The sequence below is a fragment of the Geotrypetes seraphini genome, chromosome 12, assembly GCF_902459505.1.
Source record: "Geotrypetes seraphini chromosome 12, aGeoSer1.1, whole genome shotgun sequence".
NCBI lineage: Eukaryota > Metazoa > Chordata > Amphibia > Gymnophiona > Dermophiidae > Geotrypetes > Geotrypetes seraphini.
Genome location: NC_047095.1, coordinates 77,875,122 through 77,887,948, shown reverse-complemented (window position 1 = coordinate 77,887,948; position 12,827 = coordinate 77,875,122). Strand labels below are relative to the sequence as shown.

The following is a 12,827-nucleotide window of genomic DNA, read 5'->3' as shown; positions in this document are numbered from 1 at the left end:
ACCGCAATATTTTGCATTAGTTGTAATCGTCGCATATTCTTTTGGGGGATTGCTAAGTAGACGATGTTACAGTAGTCGAGTTGACTTAATACGAGGGATTGTACCAAGATTCTGAAGGCAGAGTTATCAAAGTATGCTTTAATGGATTTAAGTTTCCAGAGGGTGAAAAAACTCTTTTTGATTAGGGAGTCTACCTGATCTTTCATGGTGAGGCATTGGTCCAGAGTTACACCCAGTATTTTAATGGTGGGCTGTATGGGGTAGTTATGTTTGTTGATGTCTAGTGGGGTTTTGGTGTCAAGAGGACGCGGTGAAGCGACAAAGAATTTTGTCTTCTCAGTATTGAGCTTGAGTTTAAAGTCTGTCATCCAATGTTCCATCAAGTTTATAGCTTCTGATGCTTTTGGAATTGTTTCCGAGATGGAGTTGGCAAATGGGATAATAATTGTGAAGTCATCAGCGTAACTGAATAATTTTATCCCCAGCTGGGTTAATTGAACGCTCAGTGAGGTCATGTAGATATTGAAAAGCAGAGGGGATAATGGGGACCCTTGCGGAACGCCAGATGGGTTGCTCCGGATGGGTTGGAGAGATCATTGTTGAAGCGAACCTGATAGGTTCGGGACGAAAGGAAACCATGAAACCAGTTTAGCACTTCGCCTCTGATGCCAATAGCGTCTAGACACTGTAGCAAATTCGCATGGTCTACAAGGTCAAAGGCAGAGCTCATGTCGAATTGCATGATCAGGGCACTGAGGCCTTTGCTTAAAAATAGGTGTAAGTAATCTAAGATGGCCGCAATTACCGTTTCTGTGCTGAAAAGCGGTCTAAAGCCGGATTGAGTCTCATGAAGGAGTGAGAACTGGTCTAGATATTCCATTAATTGGGAGTGTACCAGCCCCTCCATGATCTTTACAAAGAGTGGTATGGAAGCAATTGGTCTGTAGTTGGAAACTAGGGCTGACGATTCTTTGCTATTTTTTAGGATAGGGGTTATTATTATGTGGCCTTTGTTGGTGAGGAATTTTCCGTTTTTCAGGTTATGGGCTAAGTAGTGCAGTAGAGATAGTTTAAATTCAAGTGGTGCCGCTTTCATGATTTCCGGGGGACATGAGTCCAGGAAGCAGTATGATTTGGAGTATTTGTTGTATAATTTGGTATAGTTATTCCAATCTATGTCTTGAAATGAATCCCAGAACATAATAATAATAATAATAATTTTATTTTTTATAAACCGCCATACCCGGCGAGTTCTAGGCAGTTTACATCAATTAGATTAGGATCTACGTTTTCAAGCAGATTTACAAACAAATAAACAATTATGTCACAAGTAAAAACCGAAATTGACAGAGGATGGAGGGAGGTTGTTGAAGATAGGGAAGAGAGAAGCTATAAAGGGGGGTGAGAGCTGGGGGGGGAGGAAGGGGGGGGCGAGGTGAAAATGTGAGTGGGTGGGGCTGCTAGGGGTCTTGTTTGTTGAATAGGTAAGTTTTGAGAGATTTTCTGAAGTCGAAGTAGGAGGGGGCCTCGAGTATCATTTGGGCCAGCCATGAGTTGAGCTTGGCTGCTTGGTAGGCGAAGGTTTTGTCTATGAATCTTTTATAGTGACAGAGTTTTAGCGAGGGGAAGGCGAACAGTTGAGTTCTACGGGATTTCTTGTTTATGTGATAGAGGTTAAAGTGGGGGTTGATGTAGCTTGGTGTAGAACCATTAACCGATTTGTAGCAGAAGCATGCGAATTTAAAAAGGACTCTTGAATCGAATGGCAGCCAGTGTAGTTGGTGGTAGAAGGGGGTGACATGTTCCCATTTCTTTAGGCCGAAGGTGAGACGCACGGCGGTGTTTTGGATTATTTTTAATCTCCTGGTGGTTTTCTTCGTGGCGTTTAGGTAAATGATGTTGCAGTAGTCAAGAATGCTGAGGATGGAAGATTGAACCAGTAGGCGGAAAGCGGTGTCGTCGAAGTATTTTTTTATTGTGCGTAGTTTCCATAGTACGGAGAAGCTTTTCTTGACCAAGTGGTCAGTGTGGTTTTCTAAGGATAAATTTTTGTCCAGAGTGACTCCCAGAATTTTTAGGGTGGGTTCAAGAGGGAAAGTATTTCCTTTCATTTGAATAGTGGTGTTTTTGATTTTGTCATTGGGGGTGACTAGGAAGAATTTTGTTTTGTCGGGATTGAGTTTCAGTCTGAACGAGAGCATCCATAGTTCAATCTGGTTAAGAATATTTGTGATGTGGTTAAGTAGGTCTTGTGAGAAATTGGTTAGAGGGATGGCTGTTGTGATATCATCTGCATATATAAAGAATTTGAGCTTGAGGTTGTGTAGGAGGTTATCTAGGGAGGCCAGGTAGATATTGAACAGGGTGGGTGACAGGGGGGAGCCCTGAGGGACCCCACAGGTGTTGTCCCAGCTGTATGAGAACGCATTATTTTGGAAAACCTTGTAGGATCTATTTCTTAGGAACCCCTGGAACCAGTTGAAGACCTGATCAGAAATGCCGATGTATGCCAGGCATTCTAGGAGAATAGTGTGGTCGACCAGGTCAAAGGCACTACTCAGGTCCAGTTGTATTATCAGGGCACTTGAGCCTTGGCTGAAGAGCGTGTGGAGGTGGTCAAGAAGGGAGGCTATGATGGTTTCGGTGCTGTGATCTGCGCGAAAACCTGATTGATTGTCACTTAGGATGTTAAATTTTTCTAGATTTGCTGCGAGTTCCGCCTTTACTAACCCTTCTGCTATTTTGGTAAATAAGGGGATGCTTGCGATCGGTCTGTAGTTGGATGGGGAATCTGGTGGTTCTTTCACATTTTTTATGATGGGGTAATCATGATATGACCTTGCTCAGACGGGAAGTTTCCTGTGGATAGAAGGGAGTTAACCCATGTCATCATATTTGCTTTGAAGTGGAGCGGGGCAGCTTTCATAATGTTCTGCAGGGGTTTCATTTCCTTGTGTGTTAGCTATATGGTGTTCATTAGGTTCTTCTGTTGGGCAATTGTTTCTTAGTTTTTTAATATTTGAGTCAAAGTGCAGGGCTAGGTCGTTCGCCGAGGGTAATTTAAAGTTGTGTGTGGGTAGAGTGTAGCGGGTGGTGTCAAATAGGATAGTAACCAGATTGAACAGCTCTTTTGTATTAACTCCTCGTGAGCTGTTGCAGGATGAATTGATTTTGTTTGAGTAAAATGCTTTGCATTTATCTTTTATTAGTTGTTTGTAGGTATTTATATTGGCTCTCCAATTGTTACGGTCTGATAATTCTCCTGTTTTTTTCCATTTTCTTTCTAGACGTCTGGCTAACTGTTTCATTTTTAGGAGATCGATGTCGAACCATTTGTTATATTTATTTGCATTACTTTTACTGGTATGTTTAGGTGCAATGTTGTCTAAAATGCAGGTGCTGGTAGTGGTCCAGTGATCCCAAAAATCAGCTACTTCCTTTACCTCTGCTTGTAGTTTATATTGCGCCCAGTAGTTATCTGGGTTGATGTGGCCTCTCGTGAGATGTTCTTTTTTTATTTTTGGTTGGGTAATTTGTTTTCGTTGGAACCAGATTAGCTTGAAGTAGAAAGTGAAGTGATCAGACCAGATGTCGTGGCACCAGGTGCCTCCTGGTAATGAGATGGTGGGGTCTGGGAGTTCCTTTGTGGCCATGGCTACTACGTCTAGATGGTGGCCTTTTTCGTGAGTTTGTGCGGAGGGAGGGAGGTTGTAGTTAAGTAGGGATAGGAAGTTTTTGAATTCTTTTGTGTCTGTGTTGTCCTCTTCATCGAGATGTATGTTTATGTCTCCTGCGATAATATTGTAGGAGGAACTAAGAGAGTTGTGTAGGACGAATTCGCAAAAGTCCTCTTTGGCTTTTGACCATCTTTTCGGTGGTATGTAGAATAGTATGCATGAGAGAGAATCTTCTAAGTGGATGTTACTGATTTTACAGGCTAGGATTTCTAGTTGGTTGGATGTTTTGGAGTCCATAAGTTCGAACTCGAATCCTTCTTTGAGAAGAATAGCTAATCCTCCTCCTTTTTTTCCCTCGCGGTTTAGTGTAAGGATTTTGAAATTGTCAGGAAGGAGATCGGTAATTATTGGGTCATCTTCAGACAGTAGCCAAGTTTCAGTTAGAAAGAGGCAGGCTATTTGTTTGCTGATGATCCAGTCTTTGATTAGAAAGGCCTTGTTCCTGACTGATCTAGTGTTAAGATAAGCACAGGGTTCCAATCTGGGTTTTCGAATGTCGGCAGTTGAACCTTCATTTTCTAGGGTAGGTGGATAGATTGATGGGCTGGTGCTTGTTGTTGCAAGAGATGTTCTTAAGTTATGAATTTTTTTGGTGAAGTGTTTGGCTAGCTTTGTCGGGGAGGGAATTTTTATGCGAGTCGATGTCAAATAAGGAGTTGACTAATCCGAAGAGTTTATTGCTGTTCAGGGATGGGGTATTGATTGATTGGGAGTAATATTTGGAGCGTTTTTCTTTGATACTTCTTTTGTACTCAATAACTTTTATGCGCCAGGAGTATCTGTCAGTATCTGTGCCTGATTTGCACCAAATTCTTTCTAGTTTGCGTACTTCTCGTTTCAGAGTTAGAAGGTCGGCGTCATACCAGTTGGCAGATAAGCGGTGTTTTTTCCTGCACGGTTTCAGTGGAGCAATGTCGTTTAGGACCTGAATGCTGAAATTATTCCAACCAGGGATGAAGTTGGAGTCTAGGTCTGGGATGGATGTTGGGTTGTAGTGGGACCAGAATTCTTCAGGGTTTAGTTGACTTCTAGTCCATATTGTTTTTTCTTTGTGGATAGTTCTTGGTTGCCTATGGATTTGTTTTTTGAGCCAGTGTAATTTGAAGTTGCATCGGAGGTGGTCTGACCAAGGGGTGGTAGTCCAGGTTTCGTCTTTAAAGCTTATGCTGGGGATGGTAGGGGTATTGGGAAGGAATGAGATTAGGTCTAAGTGGTGTCCTTTAGCATGAGTTGTTGTTGGGGGTGGTTTGGAGAAACCTAGGGATGTTAGGAAGCAGAGAAGATCTGCAACGTTGGAATTCTCTGCCTGTTCCAGGTGTAAATATACATCGCCGGCGAGATGGGAGTGGGTACCAGCGACGGAATTTGTGAGGAGGAATTCGTAGAAATCTTCTTTAGCTTGGTTCCATTTGTTAGGGGGGGGGTGTAGAATACTGTAATGGTCAGGCTATCTTTACAGTCTGCTTTGGATATTTTGCAGGAGAGGATTTCCAGGTCATTGGTCAGTTTGGAGTCTAAGGTTTGGAATTGGAAGTGATCTCGGAGGATTATAGCTAGGCTACCTCCTCTCCTGGAGTTTCTTGATAGCAGAATGATTTTGTAATTTTTTGGAAGTAGATCACCAATGATGGGGTCCTGGTCGGAAATTAGCCATGTTTTGGTTAAGAGTAGGATGTCGAGGTGGGTTTCTTCTAGCCAGTCTTTGATCAGTTGAGCTTTGTTTCTAACCGAGCGAATGTTCAGATAGGCACCAGAAATAGTATGGTGTTCCGGGGGAATGATGGGCTCTGTGGTTGGCAGGTTTTTTAGGAGTCGGTTTCTTTTGTGTGTAGGTCTAGAGGAGTGTCGGGAGTAAAAGTGGGAGAGGGGAGATATGATAGAGACATTTAAATACCTACGTGACGTAAATGTGCATAAGGAAGCTCTGGAATGAGAGGGCATAGATGAAGTTTAAAGGTGATAGGTTCAGGAGTAATCTAAAGAAATACTTTTTTTTACAGAAAGGATGGTAGATGTGTGGAACAGTCTCCTGGTAAAAGTGGTGGAGACAGAAACTGTGTCTGAATTCAAGAAGGTCTGGGATATGCACGTGAGATCTTTTAGTTTTGTCTGTTTAATTTTGTGTCTGTTACTTTTGTAATGTCGCCTAGGAATAGGCGGTTGATAAATTTTTTAAATAAATAAAATCAATCAATAACGTTTCTATGTAATACTCAGGTTCAAGCTTACTCAATTTCGGAATACTCCGGAAGGTTCTCTCTCTCCTAGCTTGGCGCTCTTCTGTTCATGTACCATGAATTCTGGAGGCTGACTTGATTGCTTACAGTTCCCCACCCCAGGAAGACACTTAGCTCTAGCTACTTCTCTTCTCTGGCACTTTGGGCCTCCCTGAACTGTTCTGCTCTAGGGCATTTAACCCCCTTTCTGCCTGAGTCCTGCCCCTCTGACTTAGCAGTTTAGCGCCATCTGCTGTAAGGTGGCTCAATTTGAGCCTCAGTGAGGGAATAATCCTATGGAGACCCAGCCTTATATCACCAACAGTTGCATTAAAAATGCAGTGCGCTAAGTGCAAATTCCATTATAGAATACTAGCTTAAGCTGACATTTATGCACCAACATTTTGCTGTGTCCACTATACCATGCTAATATCAGGCATAAGTGTGCAGGCTAAATGTGATGCTTCAGCACATAACTTGTAATATTTTATGAGTCCTGTGTATAACCTCTTACATTTATGCTGTGTGATTTACTTGCTTATATTGAAGAATGTTACTAAGCACAAATATAGCACATGCACACATGTGGTGGCATCTATAATCTTAATTAGGGAGCTAGAACTTAAAGTTTCCTGGTTGTGGAAAGACTTAGCTAGTGACTGTCCTCTGCCATCTCGCCTCTTCCAGAACCAGGTGATGGTAGAATTGAAGACACGTGTGGAAGAATTAAAAATGGAGAATGAGTACCAGTTGCGCTTGAAAGACATGAACTATAATGAGAAAATCAAAGAGTTAACTGAAAAATTTATCCAGGAGATGGAATCTCTGAAAACTAAAAATCAGGTAAGATGAGCATAATAGCTGCATAGTCAGCTACTTAAATGCTGTTTAGTGAATTAAAGAGAAATAGAATGGGACAAGAAGAGGCCTCATGGCTGGGTATGCTGTAGAAGCAATACTCACAGCCACAAGGGGAAGGAACTCCCCATTCATTGTCAATTAATTTTATTTATTTAATTATTTTTTTTAGTCCCGTCTGAAAAATGAGACAAGGACCTCCAAAAATTTAGAAAGATGTTCCACATACAGGGAAGGGCTTTGATAACAGTTTACAACCATGTATATACAGGTGCTTAGAAACTGTAACTACTTTAAATTAATCTGGAGGCGTAATTTGGGTAGAATGAAGACGTATGTTCTAAATGTAAACACAGAGGCCCAGATTCTCTAACCAGTGCCAATTTTTTAGGCACTGGTGGGTGCCCAAACTCAGTAAAAAATGCTATTTAAAAGATGTTTTTAACTGAGTTTCAAGGCGCCTAAAAAATCAGTCAGGAATCATGCTTCTGTGCATGCTTTAAGCTGCCTAACGCCACTGTTATGGCTGCATTAGTCAAAAACCCTCACCACTGTCAAAATATGTGTCCACATCATAGAAAACTGGACCTCAACTCACCACCTCAAACTAAATAAGAACAAAACCAAATTCCTTTGGCTAGGACCCTCAACTGACCCATGCTATGTTCCAAGGATTACAGTAGATGTCCCAGACTTTCCATTAGAGCTACAATCCCAAATCTTAGGAGCAGAAATTGATAATCACCTATCCATGAAAAACCACATACAGTCATAATAAAACAATCTTTCCTTGTGATAAGAGAGCCAAGATCCATCAGAAAATATTTCAAAACATAGACTTTCTGAATTTTAGTGCAATCCCTAAAATTATCTCGATTAGACTACTGTAATATAACACTAGTTCTTTGCTCTACAACTTTGCCAATGTGTCTACAACTACTGTTTAAAATTAAGCATTAAGACTCATATATAGACTTTGGAAATTGGAACACCTACAGTCGGGGCAGGAATAATTCTTCGAGGGCGCTTAGGCACACAAGTACACTGGGCCCCCTTGCCTTGCCCCACCCCTGTCCCCCATTAATTTACCTGTTTTCTTTTTTTACTTCATTTCTACTTGTATTTCTTTCTTTCTTTTATTTTTAAAATTCAAAACAAACAACAAAGATTACCTTACCAGTGCCAGTGTACAGTTTCTCTTCGGTGCAACCCCCAAACATCTCTGAACAAATCCCCCCTTCCTTTCCTTCCCACTTTCTTGCTCTGGACTTTAACTCTGAACCCTTTCTATATGTATATAAAAGTGTACTGCAACCTTGATTCAACAGGTGGGATTTCCATTTGATTTCACACTTCCCACAAAACAGAGGCAAGTTAAATATACATACAATACCATACAATGATAAACCAATACAATAATATGTCAATTAGCTTACTTTAATAAACTGGTATTTGTGGCAGTATTGAAGAAATAAATCTAAAACATTTATTAAACCATAATTGCAAAACCGTTGGCCTAAAAACAATATTTCTTGTACAATCTCTCTGGAAGCTGAACGCGTCGGATCTTGTATCCTCTTTAGCCTCAGCTGCAGGGCTAATAAAATTTGTTCCTTCCCCTCTAGGCTATCTGCCTGGTAGCTTCCTGTCATGCTCAATTTGTTCCTGCAGCCTCGCTGCATGGGTGAAATTAGTCTCTTCTGCTCGTGATTTGTTTTCAGTTCCTAGTCTTTATTTGATTTGTTTCTTGGGTTTGCCTAAGTGCCGCGGATCAACTCTAGGAGTGATCCTTCGGTGGGAGATCGCAGACATTTAAAATTTTGTCTGCTTCTGGAGGGTGCTCTGTAAGCTTAAACTTCAGTAAGCCCTCTAGATAGCCTGCAGATTGGATCTGGTCTCCAGAATCGGGAGTGATCTCTCCCCTGGTTCATCCGTAAAGGGGTAGAGCGCAGGCTGCTGCGGTTCTGTGGAGGTACACCAGGATCGGAACCAGAGCATGTGTCTTCCCTGATTTCTCTGAGGGGTCCTGGTGGTTGTGATCTCTGGTGACAGGGAAGGTGAGGCTGTCAGAAGACCTGAAAAATCCAGTTTAATCAGCTCCTGAGGTACTGATCTCCTTGTTTGTACTGTGTATTGCAGACTGCCATAGACTTTCATTGTAGCACATGCTCTGTGATGTCTGTGAGTCACAGAGTTTTGGCGATTTTGAGAGTGTGTGTGCTGAAATCGGGGTTTTGGGTGGTTTCCCTGCATGCCCTGGTCCCCCCCTGTAAGATCATAAAATCACCATGTTTCGCAGTTCCCTGAGTTTTTCCCCAGGCAGTTTTAGGGCAAAATCAGCACCCGCAGTGGCCATCTTAGATTTTCTTTAAAAGTACATTTTTTAGACTTAGAAGCTTCATTTTGTCTCCAAACTTCACCGTTGGCCACCTCAGGACAGGATGGCATGGATTCATGCCATAAATGCGGCGGATGGCTGGTGGATTCGCAGCCGTATATTACGTGCACCGTGGCCTGTGAGGGGCGTGAACTGTGCATGGATTCTGCACTATCCTCCTCCGGAGAGGCCCTGCTTTCCTCCGATTCTGCTGGAGACGTGATTCCAGCGTCCAGGATGCCAAAATTGGGCAAGGAGGACACTTTTGCAAAAAGCAAGCACAGTTCTGGGGAAAAGTCTCATAATTCTTGTAAACATTCCAAATCTGAGTCCCGCAGATCAGCTCATGCCGCTGGTGACTATTTTACGCTGGAATTTGTGGATATGATATATCAGGCTTTCATTAGAAAAAGGGCTATACCTGTCTCTCCCTCTCAGACTCTGGTGTGGCAGTCTGTTCAGCCTTTGGATTCCAGCATGTCCATTTGCACCCTTGCTGGTCCACCTGAAAGCAAGTGGCAGCTCCCCGCCATTCCTCGGTACCTGCGTCAATTTCTATGCTGTTGCTGTCACATGGCTTTTCGGCTGGGTCAGCTGATGTAGCTAACTTAGCGGATCTAGGGGATTCCCATAACACTGATTTCTGCGATCTGGGAGAGGATCAGGCAGTACGCCTGGTCATGCACCTCGGAAGCGGAAATCCATGCAGGACGTACTTCTTGAACGGAGAAACTTTAACTAGGACTTCAGCAGAACGAGATTTAGGAGTAATCATCAGTGCAGACATGAAAACTGCCAATCAAGTGGAGAAGGCTTCATCTAAGGCAAGGCAGATATTGGGTTGTATCAATAGAAGTTTCGTCAGCCGAAAGCCTGAAGTCATAATGCCGTTGTACAGGGCCATGGTGAGACCTCATCTGGAGTACTGTGTGCAATTCTGGAGGCCACATTACAGTAAAGATGTGCGCAGAATTGAATCGGTTCAACGGACGGCCACCAGGATGATCTCGGGGCTCAAGGGTCTCTCGTACGAAGAGAGACTGAACAAATTGCAGCTCTACACTCTTGAGGAACATAGGAAGAGGGGAGACATGATCGAAACATTTAAGTACCTCACGGGACGTGTCGAAGTGGAAGATGATATTTTCTTTCTCAAGGGACCCTCGGCCACAAGAGGGCACCCGCTCAAACTCAGGGGCGGAAAATTTCATGGCGACACCAGAAAGTATTTCTTCACAGAGAGAGTGGTTGATCATTGGAACAAGCTTCCAGTGCAGGTGATCGAGGCAGACAGCGTGCCAGACTTTAAGAATAAATGGGATACCCATGTGGGATCCCTACGAGGGTCAAGATAAGGAAATTGGGTCATTAGGGCATAGACAGGGGGTGGGTAAGCAGAGTGGGCAGACTTGATGGGCTGTAGCCCTTTTCTGCCGTCATCTTCTATGTTTCTATGTTACGCAGGCTTTTTAAGTCCAGCCGTCTCCCTGATCTTATCTCTGAGTCCCTGCGGACATTGAAACTTGATTCAGACTCAGTGGTTGAGGAAGTGCGCTAGGGCCATGGCTAAGTTGTATCCCATGGCATTGGAATTTTCCAAGCGCTTAGTCCCACCGAAGGTGGATTCGGCATTGGCTCAGGTCACTAAACGTACCTCTTTGCCCTCGGATGGAATAGACTTAGTAGATAAAGACAGGTTGTTCACCCTCTCCAAGGTAGAGAGAATGAGAGGGCACTCTCTAAAGTTAAAAGGAGATAGATTCCGTACAAACATAAGGCAGTTTCACCCAGAGAGTGGTAGAAATCTGGAACGCTCTCCTGGAGGCTGTTATAGGGGAAAACACCCTCCAGAGATTCAAGACAAAGTTAGACAAGTTCATACTGAATCAGAACGTACGCAGGTAAGGCTAGACTCAATTAGGGCACTGGTCTTTGACCTAAAGGCCACTGCGTGAGCGGTCTCCTGGGCACGATGGACCACTGGTCTGATCCAGCAGCGGCAATTCTTATGTTCTTATGAAGCATCTTTTTGATTCCGCTATGGTGGGAGTGTGAGCTGCAGCGGCCACTTCCTTTGTGGTCCGGGCATGTCATACCAAATTCCGTTAGGATCCTAAGGAGGTTGTCCTTCGGGACCTCGACTTCCTGGTTTCTGGAGTGAATTATTTGGCAGACACACTCTATGATATCTTGAAAGTTTTTGCTAAGCTGGGAGCTTATTCAGTTTCTGCAAGGAGAATGTTATGGATTCGCCAGTGGTCAGGTGATTCTTCATTTAAGGCTATGCTGAGCAAATGGCCTTTTAAAGGTTCACTCTTGTTTGGCCAGGGTTTGGATGACCTTATGGCCAGTGTGCAGGATCGTAAGCCTAAGGTGCTTCCTGGCTCTAGACCTCGCCCAACCAGAGGGATGGGACGGCCAAATTTTCATCCCTTCTGGCAAACCTCACAGTATGCCGGACCCCCTGCGGTGGGACAGTGTTTCGGAGCATCCTCCAAACCTCTGGTTTGCAGGGGGGCTAGACGTGGGGGGGGGCTGCATCTGGGCAGGATGGCTTGGGCTCCCTCCTGCCCTGATCGTGTGGGGGAGGGTGGGGGTTATTCGGGCAGGAGGTCTTGGGCTCCCTCCTGCCCCGATCATGTCGGGGAGGGTGGGGGTTGTTCAGACAGGAGAGCTTGGGCTCCCTCCTGCCTCAATTGTGTTGGGGAGGGTGGGGGTTCGGGCAGGAGGGCATGGGCTCCCTCCTGCCCCGGTCATGTCGAGTAGTGTGGGGGTTCGGGCAGGAGATGTCGGAAGGGGTGGGGAGTTGCTGGACAGGAGGGCCTGCGCTCCCTCCTGCCTGATCCAATCGAGGGGGGGTGTCGATCCGATGGGGGGGGTGGACCACAGCAGGAGAGATTGGCTATCTCTCCTGCCATGATCGTTGCTGGGGGGGGGTGGATTCTGTAACTGGGGCTCTTTTTGACAGACACCGGTTACAGAATCCAGCTTTTAGGCGAAGGAATAGCTCCTCCTTTTTTGGTTGATTATATGTTGTTAGTATAGATGTAGTGGTGGTCTGGGCGTTTAAACAGCTGAACGTAGAGGCAGGCCATTATTTTTTAAAAAAAAACCCTCCTATTGGATGTTTTTTTTTTTAGAATGGACATTTTCCCTGCTTCTACTTTCAGCGTTTAGGGAGGGCCTAGGCCCAAAGGGGACTTCGACATTTTTTTAAATTATGCCCCTCCACGTGTATATGAAAAATGAATGGAAAAAATTGCATTATTTATTTATTTATTTAGATTTTTATCCCGTCCTCCCAGTAGCTCAGAACAGCCTACAAGCAAACATTCACAGTGGAGTATATTTGGACAATAAAAAGGCTATACAGTAGTTTAAGTACAAGGAATATACGGCAATTTAAGTACAGGTTAAGAATGGACTATACAGCAATTTAAGTAGAGGATCAGAATGGAGAAGTGAGGGTGGAAGGGAGAGGGGGAGTTTAGGGGGGTGAGGGGTAGATTGCGGTTGTAATTTTAGTTGAAGAGGAGGGTCTTTACCGCTTTCCAGAAGATCATCAATGAGTTCTGTAATCTGATTTGCGGGGGGAGTTGGTTCCAGAGTTGGGGGATGTAGTGGCTGTAGAAGCGTTTT

General features: G+C 44.0%; 1 protein-coding gene across 4 annotated transcripts in view; it reads left to right on the top strand.

Moving 5' to 3' along the window:
* CFAP57 (cilia and flagella associated protein 57) overlaps positions 1 to 12,827 on the top strand; it is a 503,571-nt gene that overhangs the window by 340,732 nt on the left and 150,012 nt on the right. For all 4 annotated transcript variants that reach the window (XR_004536603.1, XM_033916173.1, XM_033916174.1 and 1 more), the window contains one exon: positions 6,641 to 6,796. Coding sequence is in view for 3 of the 4 variants with exons in the window: in XM_033916173.1 (XP_033772064.1) it covers positions 6,641 to 6,796 (156 nt within the window). In the remaining variant the exon portion in view is untranslated. The remainder of the gene's footprint in view (positions 1 to 6,640; positions 6,797 to 12,827) is intronic.